This window comes from Pelophylax lessonae, assembly GCF_965119305.1.
Source record: "Pelophylax lessonae genome assembly, chromosome: 9".
Taxonomy (NCBI): Eukaryota; Metazoa; Chordata; class Amphibia; order Anura; family Ranidae; genus Pelophylax; species Pelophylax lessonae.
The window spans coordinates 272,239,601-272,262,594 of record NC_138776.1 but is presented as its reverse complement, the minus strand read 5'-3'; the positions used below and the strand labels follow the sequence as shown (position 1 = coordinate 272,262,594).

Below are 22,994 nucleotides of genomic sequence, written 5' to 3'. Positions count from 1 at the left end.
CTATCCTCTGAAATAAGGGGGTCCTTCTCCCATTGGTCACCGACATAATGGACCACTACACTCTCCCCTGAGATAAGGGGTCCTTCTCCTATTGGTCACCGACATAAAGGACCACTACACTGTCCTCTGAGATAAGGGGTCCTTCTCCTATTGGTCATCGACTCAATGGACCACTACACTGTCCTCTGATATAAGGGGGTGCTTCTCCCATTGGTCACCAATGTAAGGGACCACTACACTGACCACTGATATAAGGGGGTCCTTCTCCCACTGGTCACCAATTTAAGGGACCACTCATATAAGGGGGTCCTTCTCCCATAGCTCAGCAATTTTGGGGACCACTAATATCAGGGGTCCTTCTCCCATTGATCACCAATTTAAGGGACCACTACAGAGACCACTGATATAAGGAGGTCTTTCTCCTATTGGTCACCAATGTAAGGGACCGCTACACTGATCACTGATATAAGGGGTCCTTCTCCTATTGGTCACCGACATAAAGGACCACTGCACTGTCCTCTGAGATAAGGGGTCCTTCTCCTATTGGTCACCAATGTAAGGGACCACTACACTGACCACTGATATAAGGGGGTCCTTCTAGTTTTGGTCACAACCCCCCCCATGTTTCCCAGGCTGGAACCAGATATTGCCATGTAATATAGAGGGAGACAAGCGAACATCTGATGTCTCATTAAAGAGAACCTGTCGCAATATCCAATCACGTAGGAGAATATTGACCCAGTATGAAAAACGAATAAAATGGAAGTGAAACAAATGTAAAAGTTAAAGTTACAGCCAAGCAATTAAACCCCTTTTCCCCAAATTTGTGAGCCCTTATGTAAATCCACGTATCATGGCGGCCTGTGTATGAAAACGTTGGTTGCATCACATTATATATTCCTGTGCACACCGGAGTGAGAAGACTTTCACACCCGTTGTTCACGGTAAACTCTAAACTGATGGCCTGCAAAGACTTCGAATTTACACCGACACACACAATTCTTTTATTTTGTTCAATAAAGTTTTTTTATTATAATTTTACTTTACAAAAAGGATTGCAGTCATAAGATCAGAAAACAGTAAATGAAGAAATCTGATTGGTCAGGAAAATGACTTGTCTGGAATGTGGAGGCGGAGTCTGTAATTATTTGTGAAGAATACAATACACGACGTGTTACATTATTATAACAAAGTATTGTAGAAATGATCACACCATAGAGAATGGGGGAAAAGTAGGAAATAAACATAGAAATTACGGGGAAATTTGTGTACGAGGAACACCTTAACAATCACCACCATTTTATTCTCCGGGGCCTCTGCTTTCAGAAAATAGATGATTGGGGGGTTTTATCTAATCTTTCCTTCCCAAAAGCAGCTCTGATAGTGAAAGTGTTTAATGTGAGGTAGATGGGATCACTCTGCTGTGGTCACATTAGAGCTCCCCCTAGCTGCAGCCTGGTAATATCATTCGTAGGAGGTCTATTAATTGATCTGCTACATACACTATATCATCAAAAGTATTGGGACGCCGGCCTTTACACACACATAAAATTTAATGGCATCCCAGTCTTAGTCCGTAGGGTTCAATATTGAGTTGGCCCACCCTTTGCCGCTATAACAACTTCAACTCTTCTGGGAAGGCTGTCCACAAGGTTTAGCAGTGTGTCTATGGGAAGTTTTCACCATTCTTCCAGAAGTGTATTTGTGAGGTCAGGCACTGATGTTGGATGAGAAGGCCTGGCTCGTAGTCTCCGCTCTAATTCATCCCAAAGGTGTTCTATCAGGTTGAGGTTAGACCAGTCAAGTTCCTCCACCCCAAACTCGCTCATCCATGTTTTTATGGACCTTGCTTTGTGCACTGGTGCGCAGTCATGTTGGAACAGGTAGGGGCCATCCCCAAACTATTCCCACAGTTTGGAGCATGAAATTTGCCAGAATATCTTGGTATGCTGACGCCTTAAGAGTTCCCTTCACTGGAACTAAGGGGCCAAGCCCAACCCCTGATAAACAGCCCCCACACCATAATCCCCCCTCCACCAAATGATTTGGATGATTGCCCAAAACATTTTTAACAATTTCATCCTCCCAACTTTCTGGCAAGAGTTTTGGGATGGCCCCTTCCTGTTCCAACATGACTGCACACCAGTGCACCATGCAAGGTCCATAAAGACATGGATGAGCGAGTTTGGGGTGAGGGAACTTGACTGACCTTGCAATCTCTGCTCTAATTAATCCCAAAGGTGTTCTATCAGGTTGAGGTCAGGACTCTGTGCAGGTCAGTCAAGTTCCTCCGCCGCAAACTCGCTCATCCATGTCTTTATGGACCTTGCTTTGTGCACTGGTGTGCAGTCATGTTGGAACAGGAAGGGGCCATCTCCAAACTCCTCCCACAAAGTTGGTAACATGGAATTGTCCAAAATGTCTTGGTATGCTGACGCCTTAAGAGTTCCCTTCACTGAGACTAAGGGGCCAAGCCCAACCCCTGATAAAACAACCTCACACCCCCAAGTTCCTCCACCCCAAACTCGCTCCTCCATGTATTTATGGGACTTTGCTTTGTGCACAGTCATGTTAGAACAGGAAGGGGCCATCCCCAATGTCTTCCTGACATTGTCGAAAATGTCTGGGTATGCTGACGCCTTAAGAGTTCCCTTCACTGCAACTTAAGCCTCGTACACACGCGTCGAAAATTGGCAGGGAATTTTCGGCCAACGTCAGATCTGCCGATTTTCGGCTTGTTAGTATGATGCTTCCCACAACCAACTCTGACTTTTCGGCCGAAAAAAATCTGGTGTGCAGACTATAAAATTTTTGTTGGTCGTCAACACAACGCCAATTTTCGTGCAGTCCGTACAGATTTCGACAGGGAAAAATGTGATGAGTAAGACTGGGCATGCTCAGTGAAGAAGGAACACAAAGAAAGCAAACCAACACATGACATCACTTCTGAAGTAGAATTTTGTTGGCCGAGAAAATTCGTGTGCAGTCTAGGCACATTCCAACCAACAAAACACAACTTGGACAAAAGTCGAACGATCGGTCGGGCCGATAATCGTTGCGTGTGTACTAGTTACATAGTTACATATATAGTTACATAGTAGGTGAGGTTGAATAAAGACAATAGTCCATCCAGTTCAACCTGTGTAGGCATGTGTGGCTGTAATCATCTCCCATACCCCTGAATGTTCTGATCCTTGAGATGTAAGTCTAAGAGTCTTTTGAAAGCCACCATACTACCCGCAGAAACCACCTCTTGTGGTAGAGAATTCCACAATCTTGTTGCCCTAACAGTAAAGAACCCCCCGCGTTGCCTGAGGTTAAAACGCTTCTCCTCTAATCGCATTGTATGCCCTCGAGTCCTCATGCAATCCCTTCGAATGAACAGCTTTTTTTCTAAGCTGGGATCCCCATTAAGATATTTATAAATTGCTATCATGTCCCCCCTCAGACGTCTCTTCTCCAGGGAGAATAAATCGAGCGATTGTAGACGCTCTTCATAGTCAAGGTCCTCCAATCCCCTAATTAGTTTAGTTGCCCTTCTCTGGACTCTCTCCAGCTCCAACACATCCCTCCTGAGGACTGGCGACCAGAACTGGACGGAATACTCCAGATGCGGTCGGACCAGAGTTTTATAAAGTGGAAGGATTATAGTCTTATCTCTGGAATGCATCCCTTTCTTTATGCATGCTAATATTCTGTTGGCTTTGGAAGCTGCCGCTTGACATTGCATGCTGTTTCCTAATCTATCATCAACCAATACTCCCAGATCCTTCTCCATTTTTGATTCCCCCAAGGGCTCCCCTCCTAACGTGTATTGTGATTTTATGTTTTTAGTCCCCAAGTGCAAAACCTTACACTTCTCCACGTTAAACCTCATTTGCCATGTCGTTGCCCACTCTGTTATTTTGTCCAGGTCATTCTGCAGGATATCTGCTTCATGTTGTGAAGTTATTGCCCTGCCCAATTTTGTGTCATCTGCAAAAACTGATATCGAACTACTGATCCCGACCTCAATGTTGTTTATGAATAAATTGAACAAGGTTGGTCCCAGGACTGAGCCTTGGGGGACCCCGCTTACCACCTCAGACCAGTCTGAGTATGCGCTGTTTATTACTACCCTTTGGACCCGCCTTTTTAGCCAGTTCCGTATCCAAGAGCAAACCCTGCTATCGATACCTGCAGACCTTATTTTATAAATTAAGCGCTTGTGGGGAACTGTATCAAACGCCTTAGCGAAATCTAAGTACACCACATCTACTGGTCTGCCCCTATTTAGCTCACAGCTCACCTCCTCGTAGAATGTAAGGAGATTGGTTTGACAAGAACGCCCATTTGTAAACCCGTGCTGATTACTGCTGATGATGTTGTTGTCCTTAGCAAACTCTACAATATAGTCCCTTATCATCCCCTCCAGAAGTTTACATACTACTGATGTCAAACTGACAGGCCTATAATTTCCCAGGATATGCCTCTGGCCCTTTTTGAATATTGGAATCACGTTAGCTTTCTTCCAATCCCCTGGTACATCTCCTGTCCTAATACTGTCAGCAAAGATCAGGAACAGTGGTCTCGATATAACTTTACTGAGTTCCTTGAGTACTCTCGGATGTATGCCATCCGGTCCTGGTGATTTGTTTGTGTTAAGTTTATCCAGCCTTTCCCTGATTTCCCCCTCTGTTAGCCATGGTGGCAAGTCCTGTTTATTACTACTAACCATACAGTCATGGTCAGTGTACCCCTCCTTTTCCTGTGTAAAGACTGACGAGAAAAAAGCATTTAGCACGGTTGCTTTTTCAGTGTCCTCTGTAACCATCCTCCCATCATTGTTAATTATGTGTGCAATATGCTCTGCCTTAGTTTTTTTGCTGTTGATATATTTAAAGAATTTCTTTGGGTTTTTTTTACTATCCTCCGCTATTTGTCTCTCAAAGTTGATTTTAGCCATCTTGATTTCTTGTTTACTTTTCTTATTTGCCTCCTTGTATTGCTCGAAAGCCGATACTGTGCCCTCTGATTTATACTTCTTGAAAGCCAATTTTTTCCCCCTAATAAGTTTTATGACGCTACAGTTTAGCCAGCCAGGTTTGGCTTTGTCTCTTCTAAATTTATTTCCCATAGGAATGCTCTGCAAGATGCCTTTGCCTAATATGTTCCTAAAGCATTCCCATTTTTCCTCTGTGGTCAGGGATCCCAGGGTTTGGTCCCAGTTTACCTTTTCCATCATTGAGTACAATTTTGGAAAGTTTGCCCTTCTGAAGTTTAGGGTTCTTATGTTCCCCACTTGTCTTGTTATGTTGTTATTTACACTAAATGTGATCATCCTGTGATCGCTAGAGCCCAGGTTGTCCTGGACTCCTACCTCCGAGATTATGTCTGGGTCATTAGTGAGCAATAGATCCAGGACTGCGTTTTCTCTGGTGGGGGAATCCACCAACTGTGACATGTAATTATCCAGTAAGGTTTCCGTGAATAGGCGGGCCTTCTGTGAGTGTGCAGTCCCCTCTTCCCAGTCAATGTCGGGGTAATTGAAGTCCCCCAATACGATGACTGATCCCAATTTTGCCACTTTACCCATTAGTGCTAAAAATTCCAGCTCTACCTCCTCCCCTTGGTTAGGTGGCCTATAGCAAACCCCCACAATTACTTTCCCCTTTTCTCCTTCCCTATGGAGTTCAACCCACACAGATTCTAAATCCATGCTCATCCCATCCGTAATGTCACTCCTTTCTGTCACCTTTATATTGTTCTTGACATAGAGACATACCCCTCCCCCTCTTTTTCCTACCCTGTCCTTCCGGTACACCGAATACCCTTGGATATTGGCCAGCCAGTCATGTGAGTGGTCGAACCAAGTCTCTGTTATTCCCACAAGGTCTATGTCCTCCTCATGTACTAATATTTCCAACTCATCCATTTTATTAGCTAGGCTCCTGGCATTAGCATATACACCTCTTAGTTTTACGGAAGTTAAACGTGATTGGCGGTTATGTTTATTCCTGTTTGGTCTGAGGTTCTCCCGCACAGACCTGCCAATTGACCTTGTGGACCTACTGTCGCTGCTGACACTACAGCTGCCTTCAGTCCTCTGCTTCCTCCTGACTGACTCTACTTCTGAGCCCTCCCCCCCGTCTCCTAGTTTAAAAGCCCCTCCAACTTGGTGGCCATCTTTCTCCCCAAAAGAGCTGTACCGTCCCCATTAAGGTGCAGCCCATCCTTACTAAAGAGCCGGTAGCCGACTGAGAAGTCAGCCCAGTTCTCCAGGAACCCAAACCCCTCCTTCCTACACCAATTCCTCAGCCACTTGTTAAGTTCCCTAAGCTCCCTCTGCCTCTCCTGTGTGGCTCGAGGTACCGGCAGTATTTCAGAGAAAACCACCTTGGAGGTCCTTTTCCTCAATCTATTACCTAAGTCCCTGAAATCGTTCTTAAGGATCCTCCACCTACCTTTAACTTTGTCATTAGTGCCCACGTGCACCATGACCGCTGGGTCATCCCCAGCCCCGCCCAACAATCTGTCTGCCAGATCTGCGATGTGCCGAACTCGGGCGCCCGGTAAACAGCAAACTGTTCGGTTCACGAGATCTTTTTTACAGATTTCCCTCTCTGTCCTCTTGATAATTGAGTCCCCCACTACCACAACCTTTCTAACCTTTCCTGAGTTACGGCCCCCCTTCTTCCTGGAGCCGTCCCTCCCCTGGCAGCTGGGGGAGGGTGCATGCTCCAGCTCTGCCACCCCTGAGCTGATATCCCCCTCAACCTGCAACTCGACAGATTTGTTAGGGTGTACCAACTCAGGATTGGCCTCCCTGGCTCTCCTCCCTCTACCCTTCCTAACAGTCACCCAGCTGCGTACCTCTGCTTCTTGCGTCTCCTCTGTTCCTCCCTCCTCTATGCTGGCCCCTACCAGCGCCTGATAGGTAATGTCCAAGCTCCTTTCCAGGTTGTTGATGCCACGCAGTGTTGCCACTGTGTTCTGTAGGTCCAGGATCTGGTCTACCAGAGCAACAAGTTGCTCACATCTTGCACAGCAGTATTCGCCCTCGAATGGTTCATCAAGGAACGCATACATGCAGCAAGAAGTGCACTGAGTGGCATCCGCAATCCTGTCGGACATTATTACCCTCTACTCTATGGGGATATATTAACGAACTGCTCTTCCTTACCTACACTACCTCTAACTTCCCTGGTACTAAACCTGGGGTACTCACCAGTCGCTAATATACTAACCAGTCGCTAAGATACTCACCAGTCGCAAAGATCCAACAGACGCAAGATACTCACCAGTCGCAAAGATCCAACAGACGCAAAGATACTCACCAGTCGCAAAGATCCAACAGACGCAAAGATACTCACCAGTCGCAACGATACTCACTAACCGCAACGATACTCACCAGTCGCAAAGATCCAACAGACACAAGATACTCACCAGTCGCAAAGATACTCACCAGTCGCAAGGATACTCACCAGTCGCAAAGATACTCACCAGTCGCAAAGATACTCACCAGTCGCAAAGATACTCACCAGTCGCAAAGAATCTCACCAGTCGCAAGATACTCACCCGATACACACCAGTTGCAAATATACTCACCAGTCGCAAGATGCTAACCCTCGCAAGATGCTAACCAGTCGCAAAATGCTCACTAGTCGCTAAGATACTCACCAGTCTCTAAAATACTCACGGTCGATCAGTCAAGAGCGCCGTCGGTCGGTCGCAGAACGGTCTTGTCGGTCGCAGAACGGTCTTGTCGGTCGCAGAACGGTCTTGTCGGTCGCAGAACGGTCTTGTCGGTCGCAGAACAGTCTTGTCGGTCGCAGAACAGTCTTGTCGGTCGCAGAACAGTCTTGTCGGTCGCAGAACAGTCTTGTCAGTCGCAGAACAGTCTTGTCAGTCGCAGAACAGTCTTGTCAGTCGCAGAACAGTCTTGTCAGTCGCAGAACAGTCTATCGGTCGCAGAACAGTCTTGTCAGTCGCAGCACAGTCTTGTCAGTCGCAGAACAGTCTTGTCAGTCGCAGAACAGTCTTGTCAGTCGCAGAACAGTCTTGTCAGTCGCAGAAGTCTTGTCAGTCGCAGAACAGTCTTGTCAGTCGCAGAACAGTCTTGTCAGTCGCAGAACAGTCTTGTCAGTCGCAGAACAGTCTTGTCGGTCGCAGAAGTCTTGTCAGTCGCAGAACAGTCTTGTCAGTCGCAGAACAGTCTTGTCAGTCGCAGAACAGTCTTGTCAGTCGTTGACGGTCGCAAGCAAGGTCAGTCAGTCACAGATCCCTATGGTCAGTCAGTCACAGATCCCTATGGTCAGTCAGTCACAGGATGGTCTGTCAGTCCGTCAGTCACAGGTCCCCAAAGCACGTCACACAGCTGCAGGGAGATACTCACCAGTCGCCGCTGCTCCTCCTCCCCTGCTTCCGTGAACCTCCCTCCTCAATACTGTGTGGTGTCCGTTCACCGCCGCAGCCGCCGCTCCACCGTCTACGGCCGCGGCTTCCAGTCCTGGTCCTTCACGTCCCGGTCCCGCTCTCTGTTCCGGTCTCTCTGTCCCCTGCACTCGCGCCGGCTTCTGGTGACCTAGTGCGGCTCCCCCGCACGTGTCACCCGGCTCTCCTCCACGCTCTCCTCTACACACACTCCTCCGGCTGCTCGCTGCTGCTTGCTCCTCCCACTTCCGGACCGGATCTCTCAGTGTCTTAAGGGGCCAAGCCCAACTCCTGAAGAACAACCCCTCACCATAATCCCCCAAACCATAATGATTTGGACCAGTGTACAAAGCACTGTCCATAGAGACATGGATGAGCGGGTTTGGGCTGGAAGAAGTTCATCCATGTCTTTGATGATCTCTGATCTCCTTATGAAGTGTTTCATACATGATGAAGATCAGCCATGGAGTATATCTGAGGTGTATATCAGGGTGTGCTTCTTCCCCACATGTCCACCAACATTCATATTGAAGACATTTCCCGCACTCAAGGCACTAATACACCTCCAGAGTTGTGTGGGACCCCTGATGTACAGGAAGACAGGACTTCAGTGAGGAACAATTCCCTCACTCAGACCAGGAAAGTTCATTCTCCTCCGTGTCCAATCTCAGATGACTGTAAACAGAAGACTTCTGTGGGTTACACTTCCTCCAATCAGAAGAAGAATGTGGATCTACCTCCGTGTGCGATCTCCGATGCATGTTAAGACCAGACTTAGTTTGAAAACATTTCCCGCACTCAGAACAGGAATGCAGCTTCTCCGCCTTGTGTGATCTCTGATGTTTGGAAAGATTGATCTTCTGTAAAAAAGATTTCCCGCACTCAAGACAGGAAAACGACTTCTCCTCCATGTGCAATCTCTGATGTGTGTAAAGGTTGGACTGCATTGAAAAACATTTCCCGCACTCAGGACAGGAATACGGCTTCTCTCCCATGTGAGATCTCTCATGTCTGTAAAGATTTGACTTACTTGAATAACATTTCCCGCACTCAGAACAGGAATACGGCTTCTCCCCTGTGTGAGATCTCTGATGTGTGATAAGGCAGGACTTGTCTAAATAACATTTCCCGCACTCAGGACAGGAATGTGCCCTCGCCCCACTGTGAGACCATTGGTGGCTGCAGAGAGTGGATTTCCTTGAAAAACATTTCTCGCACTCAGAACAAGAAAACGGCTTTTCCCCCGTGTGAGTCCTCTGATGTTTGGCAAGGTCTGATTTTTGTACAAAACATTTCCCGCACTCGGAACAAGAATACGGCTTCTCCCCCCTGTGCAGTCGCTGATGAGTGTAAAGATTGGTCTTATCTGAAAAACATTTTCCGCACTCAGGGCAGGAAAATGGCTTCTCCCCCGTGTGAGACCTCTGATGTCTGGAAAGATAATGCTTATTAGAAAAACATCTCCCACACACAGGACAGGAAAACGGCTTCTGTCCCGTGTGCGACCTCTGATGACTGGTCAAATAGGACATTTTTGAAAAGAATTTCCCACACTCCAGACAGCAATACGGCTTGCCTCCTGTGTGAGAGCTCTGATGAACAGAGAGGCTGGACTTCTTTGAAAAACTTTTCCCGCACTCAGGACAGGAATACGGCTTCTCACCTGTGTGAGATCTTTTATGCTCATTAAGTCTGTATTTCAATCTGAAACATTTCCCGCACTCGGCACAGAAATACGGCTTCTCCCCCGTATGACACGTCTGATGTGTGTAAAGATTGGAGTTTTTTGAAAAACATTTCCCACACTCAGTACAGGAATACGGCTTCTCACCTGTGTGAGATCTTTTATGCATGTTAAGATCATATTTAAAACGGAAACATTTCCCGCACTCAGTACAGGAAAATCTCTTATGTGTTGGAAGGATTGCACTGTCCCTCACAGTCTGAGGTTCCTCAGGATAAGAGGAAGACGATGGTCCGGCACTGTCCCTCACAGTCTGAGGTTCCTCAGGATAAGAGGAAGACGATGGTCCGGCACTGTCCCTCACAGTCTGAGGTTCCTCAGGATAAGAGGAATACGATGGTCCGGCACTGTCCCTCACAGTCTGAGGTTCCTCAGGATAAGAGGAATACGATGGTCCGGCACTGTGCCTCACAGTCTGAGGTTCCCCAGGATAAGAGGAATACGATGGTCCGGCACTGTCCCTCACAGTCTGAGGTTTCTCAGGATAAGAGGAATACGATGGTCCATCTACACTGTGTGGTCCCGGATGGACATTTGAGGTTGCCGGGTTTTCTCCTGGACTATACTGTGTGATGTCCTCATCTTCTACTTTACAGTCTGGAGACAAAGTGAGACAATCCTCTGAGGTTTTCCTCATCTCCCGTCCATGTACTAAAATAGAAACACAAAGATTATTACTAGACATTAGCAGATTGGTTCCCCTAACCAGGACTCCGCCCACATCAGACAGCTTTGTCTCTGAGGATCTTAATCTCCTCTGTAGACTTGTGCATGTGGTGTGCCGGAAGTGCCTGGGCCCACCCTAATCACCCCATGCACATTAAGCAAGACATAGATGATGCAATTTTCTTTCCTGTAACACAGTCAGTGTTGATAGGGGAATCCCTCCCACAGCGCCATTACGTTCTGCCGGTGGGGAGCCGTATAGTGCAGGGGTCAGGAGTATGTAATGTACAACAGAGTATATAGTGCAGGGGTCAGGAGTATGTAATGTACAACATAGAGTATATAGTGCAGGGGTCAGGAGTATGTAATGTACAACATAGAGTATATAGTGCAGGGGTCAGGAGTATGTAATGTACAACATAGAGTATATAGTGCAGGGGTCAGGACTCATAATATTTGTGTTCAGTAATCAGTTGCAGAGGTCTCACACCGCTGCCTCCCATCTCCTGAGACTGCACTCAGTGACTTGGGTGTGAGACTATACAGACATATCCCTCCACCCGGCACAGCCAGCAAATAACAGAGCAAGTAACCCCGGGAGAATTCTTCTGTCAGAGATCATGCTAGACCCAGGCATGGGGCAGAAGACCCAAGGTACAGTGCCTTGCGAAAGTATTCGGCCCCCTTGAACTTTGCGACCTTTTGCCACATTTCAGGCTTCAAACATAAAGATATAAAACTGTAATTTTTTGTGAAGAATCAACAACAAGTGGGACACAATCATGAAGTGGAATGAAATTTATTGGATATTTCAAACTTTGTTAACAAATAAAATACTGAAAAATTGGACGTGCAAAATTATTCAGCCCCCCTTAAGTTAATGCTTTGTAGCGCCACCTTTTGCTGCGATTACAGCTGTAAGTCGCTTGGGGTATGTCTCTATCAGTTTTGCACATCGAGAGACTGAAATTTTTGCCCATTCCTCCTTGCAAAACAGCTCGAGCTCAGTGAGGTTGGATGGAGAGCGTTTGTGAACAGCAGTTTTCAGTTCTTTCCACAGATTCTCGATTGGATTCAGGTCTGGACTTTGACTTGGCCATTCTAACACCTGGATATGTTTATTTGTGAACCATTCCATTGTAGATTTTGCTTTATGTTTTGGATCATTGTCTTGTTGGAAGACAAATCTCCGTCCCAGTCTCAGGTCTTTTGCAGACTCCATCAGGTTTTCTTCCAGAATGGTCCTGTATTTGGCTCCATCCATCTTCCCATCAATTTTAACCATCTTCCCTGTCCCTGCTGAAGAAAAGCAGGCCCAAACCATGATGCTGCCACCACCATGTTTGACAGTGGGGGATGGTGTGTTCAGGGTGATGAGCTGTGTTGCTTTTACGCCAAACATAACGTTTTGTATTGTTGCCAAAAAGTTTGATTTTGGTTTCATCTGAGCAGAGCTCCTTCTTCCACATGTTTGGTGTCTCCCAGGTGGCTTGTGGCAAACTTTAAACGACACTTGTTATGGATATCTTTAAGAAATGGCTTTCTTCTTGCCACACTTCCATAAAGGGCAGATTTGTGCAGTATACGACTGATTGTTGTCCTATGGACAGAGTCTCCCACCTCAGCTGTAGATCTCTGCAGTTCATCCAGAGTGATCATGGGCCTCTTGGCTGCATCTCTGATCAGTCTTCTCCTTGTATGAGCTGAAAGTTTAGAGGGTGTCACAATCTGGATGAAGGCCGAAGTGCAGAGAGGGCTTCCCTTGCAGCTCAGTGCAAGTCACCCCTGGAAGTGGTACAGGAGGTGAAGCATCCCAAGTAGCACAGGTCGCACCAGATGATTTCAGGAACTCTGGGTAAGGTAGGCAACTAGAGGAGTAGTAAAAGCCAGGCCGAGGGTCAAACACCGGTGATCAGTCCAAGAGCAAGGTAAGTAGCAGAACAGGGACGAGCCGGGGTCATACACAGGTGAGCAGGCAGAAACAGAGTCCTTAGGCAAGCCGGGGTCATACACTGGGAAAACAGGCAGGTAGTAGCAAGAGCAAAGTCCGAGAGGCAAGCCGAGGGTCAAACACCAGGAGGAGATCAGATGGTTCAGAAACAAGCCGGTGTTCCGTGAAAAAACCATACCCGTGAGAAAACCATACCCTAGTCACTTCCGGAGGGTATGGATTTTTCACGGTACTTTAACTTGCGGCGGTTACATTATAACAGCTCCTCTGCATCATGGCTCATGTCCGCTCCTTCCCCTGTCACTTCCCTGATCTCCGTTAATAAATATAAAAGCGGATCACGGAGCACAGATCGCCGTCACTTACATTTCATACACCCGCCGCCGCTTTTATATTTATTAGGGGAGATCAGGGAAGTGACAGGGAGAGGAGAGGAGATGATTGATGTTGCAGCAGAACTGTTTTAATGTTACCGCCGCAAGTATTACTGCCGTTAACATATCATACCCTCCGAGCATGCGCACTTGTTAAAGCGGAGTTCCGGGCAGAGAATCGTTTTTTTTTTGAACATACCCCCGGGACAGTCAGGGCTAGCACATTCCACAATGGCTAGCCTCTGATCTGTCTCGGTTCGCACTTACCTTTTAGAAGAAATACTTACTTAGAAGTTTTCTTCCACAGCGTTTCCATCTCGGTTGTGGGCAGCTGAAGCCGGCGCGGTCCTCTTCTCCGTCTTCTTCCGCGTCTTCGTGTCCCAGAATGCGCTGCACCGGCCCCTCTCGTCACTTCCGGTGCGGCGCCGCATTCCTAAAAAGCTTCTGGGCATGCCCAGAAGCTGTTTAGCAGGGGAATGCGGCGTCGCCCGGAAATGACGAGCGGGGCCGGTGCGGCGCATTGATTCCTGGGAGCTATGACGTTTAGCTCCCAGGAATCATCGCGAGGCAGGAAGTGACGGGGTGAGCCGCGGCGCTGGAGGAGGAAGCTGTCATAGGTGAGTATTTACGATCGTCAATAAAAAGGTGAGTAAACAAAAAAAAAAAAAATAACTATCCAATTCCTTTTCAGGTGCGGCATACCTAGCGGAGGGGCACAAAAAAAAAAAAATCTTTTTTGTGCCCGGAACTCCGCTTTAACTTATTTTTTGTTCAATCACGTCTCCGGGGCTCTGAGCATGCGCTCTGCTGCGCTGCTCTGCTGTTTCAGACCGGAAGTGACGAGGGGTATGGTTTCTTCACGGGGTATGGTTTTTTAACGTTACACTGGGTCACAACAGGAAGTCCAAACAGGAATCAGGAAGCTGAGAGACAATCCAGCAATGAGTCTGCTCCTATGGCCACCTCTTATAGGCCAGCAGAGGGCAGTGTCAATTGAGGCAGGAGCGACCATTGCTATTACTGGCAATGTTGCCAGTTCTCCTACGGCCATTTCCCTGATGGGCCAGCAGAGGGCTGTGTCGATTGAGCCAGGAGCGCCCATGATTAGTACTGGCAGAAATGCCAGTACAGCTGTGTCCCTGACAGAGGGACGGCCAGGTCTTCGTAGATTTGCAGTGGTCTGATACTCCTTCCATTTCAATATTATCGCTTGCACAGTGCTCCTTGGGATGTTTAAAGCTTGGGAAATCTTTTTATATCCAAATCCGGCTTTAAACTTCTCCACAACAGTATCTCGGACCTGCCTGGTGTGTTCCTTGTTCTTCATGATGCTCTCTGCACTTTAAACGGACCTCTGAGACTATCACAGTGCAGGTGCATTTATACGGAGACTTGATTACACACAGGTGGATTCTATTTATCATCATTAGTCATTTAGGTCAACATTGGATCATTCAGAGATCCTCACTGAACTTCTGGAGAGAGTTTGCTGCACTGAAAGTAAAGGGGCTGAATAAATTTGCACGCCATATTTTTCAGTTTTTATTTGGTAAAGTGGAGTTCCACCCATTTTTAATAAATTGGATTACATAGATCTATGTAATCCCCTTTAAAACGACTTTTTCCAATGTCTCCGCCCCGCCTCCACCCCACCTTCTCTCAGTGAGCTATAATGCTTTCAGTCCTCGCTCACTGAGAGGAGGCGGGGCGGAGCACAATCTCAATACACTACATACATTCAGCTCACTGAGAGGAGGCGGGGCGGAGCACGGCCTGAATACACTACATACATACAGCTCACTGAGAGGAGGCGGGGCAGAGCACAATCTCAATACACTACATACATTCAGCTCACTGAGAGGAGGCGGGGCGGAGCACGGCCTGAATACACTACATACATACAGCTCACTGAGAGGAGGCGAGGCAGAGCACACAGTGCAGCTCATCTCCTGTGTAATAATGCGAGATTTCATGCCATCCCAGCACACACTGCGAATTGTCGAATGACGCAATCGCCGACCAGACCCGGAAGTGAGAAGAGGATAAATAAAGCAGAAAATCAGGTATTTACTAGCAAAAAAAAAAACCCAAAAAAACTTTCAATTGGTAAAAGTCGTTTTAAAGGGGATTACATAGATCTAAAGTGAAAAAAATGGGTGGAACTCCACTTTAACAAAGTTTGAAATATCCAATAAATTCCGTTCCACTTCATGATTGTGTCCCACTTGTTGTTAATTCTTCACAAAAAATTACAGTTTTATATCTTTATGTTTGAAGCCTGAAATGTGGCAAAAGGTTGCAAAGTTCAAGGGGGCCGAATACTTTCACAAGGCACTGTACATACCCCAGGTGCCTAGGCTGAGCAACATCTATTGTGAAAATCAACATTTACCGCCAGATGAACCCCAGAATCTCCATAAATCCAGTTTAGAGACATAAATTGTCTGCAGCACAGAGAAGGAAGATTATCCGAGAGAAATACAGGAATACAGGACGGGGAACACAGCTCAGGAAAGTGACCAGGGGATTACAGGCTGATATCACCCAGTCCCCACCCTACTCTGGTCCAATCAGTGAGCAGTATGGGTGGAGGAATGGATTTAGTGTTAATGACCCACCTGTGCTGATCTCTGTAGGAGTGTCATCCTCTATAAATGTCCCCGTTATTCCATCCTCCTCCATAGACTGCTGATCATCCCTCACATACGTCTCGAATTCTTCTGCTTTAACCTCAAATTCTATATCGATTGGATCTCCACTCTAAATCAAGAAAATAAGAAAGAAAATCATCTGTAAAATATAAGCTTACATACAAAATCCACATATCATCTCCACCAGTCCATGTTCTAGATACTCCGTCCCACCAACCTTGTAACATGTTGGGATGGTGTGACCTTCCTGTGTGGAATCCCGGGAATACAGAGGACAGGGACATCTCTCTGGTGGGCTCCTGGTATTAGTTGGCTCCATCATATCCTTGTGTCCTTCTGAAAACTCCTCCATCACTCCATACTCCTCATCCTCCTCTTTATATTCTTCTTTATCAACAATATTATCATCCCCGGGGTTTCTGCTCTGAATACATAATAAAACATTCATTGTAACAAACATGCTGTGTATAAATCATAACTACCAATAATTGTCAATCATCTACCTGATGATGGTGAGGGATGGTGTGACCTTCCTGTGTGGAATCCCGGGAATACAGAGGACGGGGACATCTCTCTGGTGGGATTCTGTAGCTGGGTGACTCCACCATGGTGTCCTGGTACAGATCTTTGTGTCCTTCCTCCATCACCCCATCCTCATCATCCTCCTCTTTTATCTCTTCTTTAACCTCAACTTTAGAATCTCTCAGGTTTCCACTCTGAATATATAATAAAAATGACATCAATGGTAACAATGCAGATAATGTACAGATCCTAATGATACTATCAGTGATTGTTCCTCATCTACCTGATGATGGTGAGGGATGGTGTGACCTTCCTGTGTGGAATCCCGGGAATACAGAGGACGGGGACTTCTCTCTGGTGGGTTCCCATTACTGGATCCATCTGTAGGAAACACACACACTGACTGAATACATTGTTTCTATGTGTTTATCAGATGATGGGGGATCTAGGTGGAGCCTCCGTACTGCTCTCTCCTTTACAATAAAGTCTCCTCTTACCCGGTGATGTGAGGGGCGGCTGATTCTCCATCATGACGTCCTTGTAGAGATCCTTGTGTCCTTCTAAATACTCCCACTCCTCCATGGAGAAATAGACAGTGACATCCTGACACCTTATAGGAACCTGACACACACAATGATACAGTCACCATCCAGACACATCCCTTGTGTTGAATCTTAACAGACATCAGGAATAGTTCTTTCCTCCTCCATAAAGATTATAAAATCAAACATACGTATTATAAATCCACCTCTAAATAACACCCCCCATCCCGTATTATCATATAATCCATTAGTATAAACTGATGAGGTGAGAAGGTGATTGGTGGGAAAGGTGACACATCTCCAAAATGAAGAGAATGTTCCGGTCCCGTAAGTGGGGAAATATTCTGACCCTGAAGGGGTTAATCTAGGTTTCCACACTATATATGTGTGTATCATCATCTGCTGGAGATAAAAGAGGTCACAGTGACTATGGAGGAAGAGGACGGACATGACGGGGGGGGGGGGGTTACTGGGTGTAAATAGAAAATAAGATCTTATTACCTTCTAATGCTGCCACTTCCATTAACGTCACCTCGCTACTTTGTACGTCATGGAACTTCCTGTCTTTATCTAACATCACTTCCTGTCTTCCATAGAGACTTGCTGTCTCTATGGTAGAAGTGATCTCACCACCTTGTGGCGCTCAGAGGAACTGCAGCCCCGAGAACCGTCTCGTAGTGTGAACACGGCCTTGTGCTGTGTGTGTATGTACTGTATATCCTTATAGATGGGTCATCTCTACTTCCACCAAGGGGGAGAGAAATATATTACTGCCTAGTCCAGCCTTTCTCAGCCAGGGTTCCTCCAAAGGGTTTCTAGGGGGTTCCGTGAGCAATGAAAAATATCTGTCTCTCAGTAACAACTGACATCAATGACCTGTAAGGGGGGCAGTCTTCCCACTGATGACAATGCAAGAATGTCCTTCTCCCATTGGTCACCAACGTAAGGGACCACTACACTGACTACTTATATAAGGGGGTCCTTCTCCCATTGGTCACCAATGTAAGGGACCACTACACTGACTACTAATATAAGGGGGTCCTTCTCCCATTGGTCACCAACGTAAGGGACCACTACACTGACCTCTGATATAAGGGGTCCTTCTTCCATTGGTTACAAATGTAGGGACCACTAATGTAAGGGGTCCTTCTCCTATTGGTCACCGATATAATGGACTACTACACTGACCTCTGATATAAGGGGTCCTTCTCCCATTGATCATCAATGTAAGGGAGCACTGATATATGGGGGTATTTCTACCATTGCTCACCAATGTAATGGAGCACTACACTGTCCTCTGAGATAAGGGGTCATTTTCCTATTGGTTACCGATATAATAGACCACTACACTGTCCTCTGAGATAAGGGGTCCTTCTCTCATTGGTCACTGATATGATGGACCACTACACTGACCTCTGATATAAGGGGTCCTTCTCCTATTGGTAACCAATATAAGGGATCACTACACTGACCCCTGATACAAGGGGTCCTTCTACCCTTGGTCACCAATGTAAGGGACCACAATTATTATTATTATTATTATTATTATACAGGATTTATATAGCGCCAACAGTTTGGTCAGCAATTTACAATGTGAGGGAGGACAATACAGTTACAGTACAATTTAATACAGGAGGAATTAGAGGGCTCTGCTCATTAGAGCTTACAATCTAGAAGGGAGGGTCAAGTGACACTGAGCGATTGGTAAGGTGGATAAGTCTGGCGGCAGCATTCATGATGGATTGAAGGGGGGAGGAGCCTATGTAGAGCCAATAAGCAGGGAATTGCAGTAGTCGAGGCACGAGATGACCAGGGAGTGAACTAGGAGCTTTGTTGCGTTATTGGTTAGAAAGGGGAGTATTTTGGAGATGTTGCGGAGGTTGAGGCAGCAAGATTTGGACAGCGATTGGATGTGGGGCTGGAAGTTCAGAGTCCAGGACAACACCTAAGACCTTGGCATGCTGGGATGGGCTGATAGTAATGCCATCGATATTGATAGAGAGATCAGGGGAAGGGGCACGTGGTGGAGGAAAAATTATAAGTTCAGTTTTGGATGGATTGAGTTTGAGGAAGTGGTGAGACATCCAGACGGATATATATATAAATTAGTGATAGGTGCAGAGACTGAGGGAGCGAGCTGAGGGGTGGATAGATAGATTTGGGTATCGTCAGCGTAGAGATGGTATTGGAAGCCGTGGGAGGCTATCAGCTGACCCAGAGAGGAGGTGTAGATTGAAAATAGGAGGGGTCCAAGATCAGAGCCTTGTGGGACCCCAACAGAGAAGGGAAGAGGAGAGGAGGAAGTAGAATTGTACATAACGCTAAAGGTGCGGTTGGATAAGTAGGAAGAGAACCAATGAAGAGTGCAGTCACCGGTCAACTGTATCAAAAGCAGCAGAGAGGTCCAGGAGTAGGAGTACAGAATAGTGTCCATTGGTTTTGGCCATTAGTAGATCGTTTGTCAGTTTTAGGAGAGCAGTTTCAGTGGAGTGTTGATGCCGAAATCCAGACTGAAGGGGATCAAGGAGGCTATTCTCAGCAAGGTGATCGCACAGTCGGTTGTAGACCAGACGTTCAAGGAGTTTGGATAGAAATGGGAGCAAGGAAATGGGGCGTAGGTTGTTAAGATCGGTTGGGTCCAGTGAGGGCTTTTTAAGTATGGGGCTGACTAGTGCATGTTTTAGAGAGTTGGGGAAGATGCCAGAAGAGAGGGAGAGATTGAAGATGTGGGTTAGAGAGCATAGAATAGAGCCAGAAGGTGAATATAGCATTTGCAAGGGAACAAGATCCAGAGGGCAGGTGGTTAAGTAGACATTAGCAAGTAGTTTAGCAAACTCATCTATAGTTGTGGGGTTGAATGAGGGAAGTAATGATCGCACCTGTGGGCATGAAGCATAAGGCATGGAAGGTATCTGAACAGCAATGATCTCCTTATGAATTGTATCAATCTTCTGTTTGAAGTGGTTGGCAATCTCCTGGGCAGTGAGTGAGTCGGTGGGAGGGGGTAGTGGAGGACGGAGTAGAGAATTAAAGGTAGCGAAGAGTTGCCGGGGGTGTGATGACAGGCTGTTAATGAGAGTGATAAAATAGGTCTGTTTGGCAGTGTGGAGACTGGAATTGTATTTTTGGAGAGCAGATTTATATTGGTTGAAATCTTTCTGAGACCTAGTCTTACGCCAAAGGCGCTCAAGAGCGCGGCTTTGCTTTTTCAGACTTCTAGTGTTATCTGTTTGCCAAGGTTGAAGGGGTCGGGGCCTGATTCAGTGTGTAGTGAGGGGGGCAGTGTCTCCAGGGAGGCTAAGAGTGAAGCGTTGTAGACAGACGTGGCTATGGTTAGTGCAGGACAGGGGTGCAATTTTGTCATAGAGGTGGTCGGTAGCAGAGTAGAGAAGAGAAGGGTTGAGATGGCGTAGGTTTCTGCGGGTAACTGTAAGGTAGCTGGAGGGAGAGGAAGTGGAGGAGAGGGAGAGAGTGAAACTAATAAGGTAGTGATCAGAGAGAGGGAAAGGATTGTTGGAAAGGTTGTGCGGGGTGCATAGGTGGGAGAAAACAAGGTCAAGGATATTGCCTTCAGAGTGAGTAGAAGAATGTATCCATTGCTTCAGGTCAAAGGAGGAGGTTAGACTGAGAAGTTTGGAAGTGGTAGGAGTGTTAGTATTAATAGGGATGTTGGAGTCGCCGAGAATGATTGTGGGGATTTTGGAAGAGAGAAAGTAGGGTAGCCAGGCAGAGAAGTCATCAAGAAAGGTCGATACTGGTCCAGGTGGGCGGTAGATCACAGCTATCCTTAGAGAAACAGGGGAGAAAAGACGAATGCAATGTACCTCAAATGAGGAGAGTGATAGAGAGGGAGGTGGGTGAAGTACCTGAAAGGTGCTATGTGGGGTTAGAAGGATCCCAACACCCCCTCTCTTGCGTCCATTGGTTCTGGGGGAGTGAGTCCATAGAAGACCACCTTGGGATAGGGCAGCAGAGGTTCAGTGTCAGATTCGTGAAGCCAGGATTCGGTGATGGAGAGTAGATTAAATGAGTTAGCGATAAAAAGGTCATGGAGAGAGGTGAGTTTATTACAGACAGAGCGGGCGTTCCAAAGGGCGCAAGAGAAGGGGAGTCTGGTCTTGGAAAGAAGAGAGATGGGAACTATATTGTGCTGAGTGCGGCTGCAGCCAGAGGGTGCAGGGTAATTGGCGTGTTGAGCACGGGTAAATGATGTTATCCCACCTGTGGGCCTGGAACCGGCTTGGCAGATATTGCCATGTAGAGGAGAGGAGACAAGCGAAAATCTGATGTCTCATTAAAGAGAACCTGTCACAATATCCTATCACATAGGAGAATATTGATCCAGTATGAAAAACTAATAAAATGGAAGTGAAACAAATGTAAAAGTTAAAGTTACCCCCAAGCACTTAAACCCCTTTTCCCCAAATTTGTGAGCCCTTACGTAAATCCACGTATCATGGCGGCCTGTGTATGAAAACGTTGGTTGCATCACATTATATATTCCTGTGCACACCGGAGTGAGAAGACTTTCACACCCGTTGTTCACGGTAAACTCTAAACTGATGACCTGCAAAGACTTCGAATTTACACCGACACACACAATTCTTTTATTTTGTTCAATAAAGCTTTTTTATTATAATTTTACTTTATAAAAAGGATTGCAGTCATAAAATCAGAAAACAGTACATGAAGAAATCTGATTGGTCAGGAAAATGACTTGTCTGGAATGTGGAGGCGGAGTCGGTAATAATTTGTGTAGAATACAATACACAATGTGCTACATTATTATAAAAAAGTATTGTAGAAAAGATCACACCATAGAGCAAGGGTAGGGAACCTATGGCTCGCGAGCCAGACGTGGCTCTTTTGATGGCTCGCAAACAAATCTTTAATAAAGGGGGGCGAGTCTGGACGTGAGCCATGCTGGACGTGTAGTTCCAATGCTCTGCCACGTCTACCACTAAATCCAGTGCCATTCACGTAGCTGTGCCCGGTGCCAAGGAGATTTCTGCACCCATCGATGGTACACTTTGTGGACTACCCTCAGTTCATCTCTGGGTGATCGGAATGCCGTGCTATTCACCCCGCGGCCTACTCGCAGTACTGCCGCCGACTCATGTGCTGTGCATCTGAGGGCCTTGGTAATCACCGCCCGGTAAGGAGACCTGCCATCCGCTCCTTGTGCCCCGACAGACACGATCTCCTTCCCCTCTGACACCCGGGGATCCGCGGGAGCTGCTTCTCACATCCCCTTCTGAGGCCTTCAGCGGCCGGCCGCCATTTTCTCAGGGCCTATACTCACCTCCATCACTCGCAGGCCTGCATTGCATACCTGCCTGCTCTGCTCTCTTCCCTACCGGACTCCAGACACTTTCACACGGCTCCATCTACTCACTGTATAGCTGCGGCCCATGAATATGAATATTAAATAAAGGTTCCCGACCCCTGAAATATAGTGTATGGCTCTAACGGAATTACATTTAAAAATATGTGGTGCTCATGGCTCTCTTAGCCAAAAAGATTCCCGACCCCATGCCAAAGAGAATTGGGAGAAGGAGGAAATAAACCAGGATACGAAGGTGACATTTGTGTACGAGGAACACCTTAATAATCATCACTATTTTATTCTTCGGGGCCTCTGCTTTCAGAAAATAGATTGGGGGTTTTAACTAATCTTCAGGTCCAAAAACAGCTCTGACAGTGAAAGGGGTTAATGTGAGGTAGATAGGATCACTCTTCTGAGGTCACAAAAGAGCTCCCCATAGCTGCAGCCTGGTAATAAGGTTGCTAGGTCTATTCATTTATCTGCTACATACACTATATTACCAAAAGTATTGGGACACCCGCCTTTTCACACACATCAACTGTAATGGCATCCCAGTCTTAGTCCGTAGGGTTCAATATTGAGTTGGCCCACCCTTTGCAGCTATAATATCTTCAACTCTTCTGGGAAGGCCGTCCACAAGGTTTAGGAGTGTGTCCATGGGAATGTTTCACCATTCTTCTGGAAGCACATTCGTGAAGTCAGGCACTGATGGTGGACGGGAAGGCCTGGCTCACAGTCTCCGCTCTAATTCATCCCAAAGGTGTTCTATCAGGTGGAGGTCAGACCTGTCAAGTTCCTCCACCCTA

The 22,994-nt window shown here is 46.7% G+C and overlaps 3 protein-coding genes across 3 annotated transcripts in view; all 3 read right to left on the bottom strand.

The window, feature by feature from the left end:
- LOC309562616 (uncharacterized protein) overlaps positions 1–22,994 on the bottom strand; it is a 679,009-nt gene that overhangs the window by 605,706 nt on the left and 50,309 nt on the right. Inside the window, 1 exon segment of the mRNA XM_082266869.1 lies at positions 9,394–10,317. Within this exon segment, the coding sequence (XP_082122995.1) occupies positions 9,394–10,317 (924 nt within the window).
- LOC309562621 (uncharacterized protein) overlaps positions 1–22,994 on the bottom strand; it is a 478,591-nt gene that overhangs the window by 414,482 nt on the left and 41,115 nt on the right. The gene's annotated exons all lie outside the window — the stretch shown is intronic.
- LOC309562718 (uncharacterized protein) overlaps positions 1–22,994 on the bottom strand; it is a 125,551-nt gene that overhangs the window by 72,997 nt on the left and 29,560 nt on the right. The window contains exon 7 of the mRNA XM_082267006.1: positions 16,302–16,514. Coding sequence (XP_082123132.1) covers positions 16,302–16,514 — 213 coding nt within the window. The remainder of the gene's footprint in view (positions 1–16,301; positions 16,515–22,994) is intronic.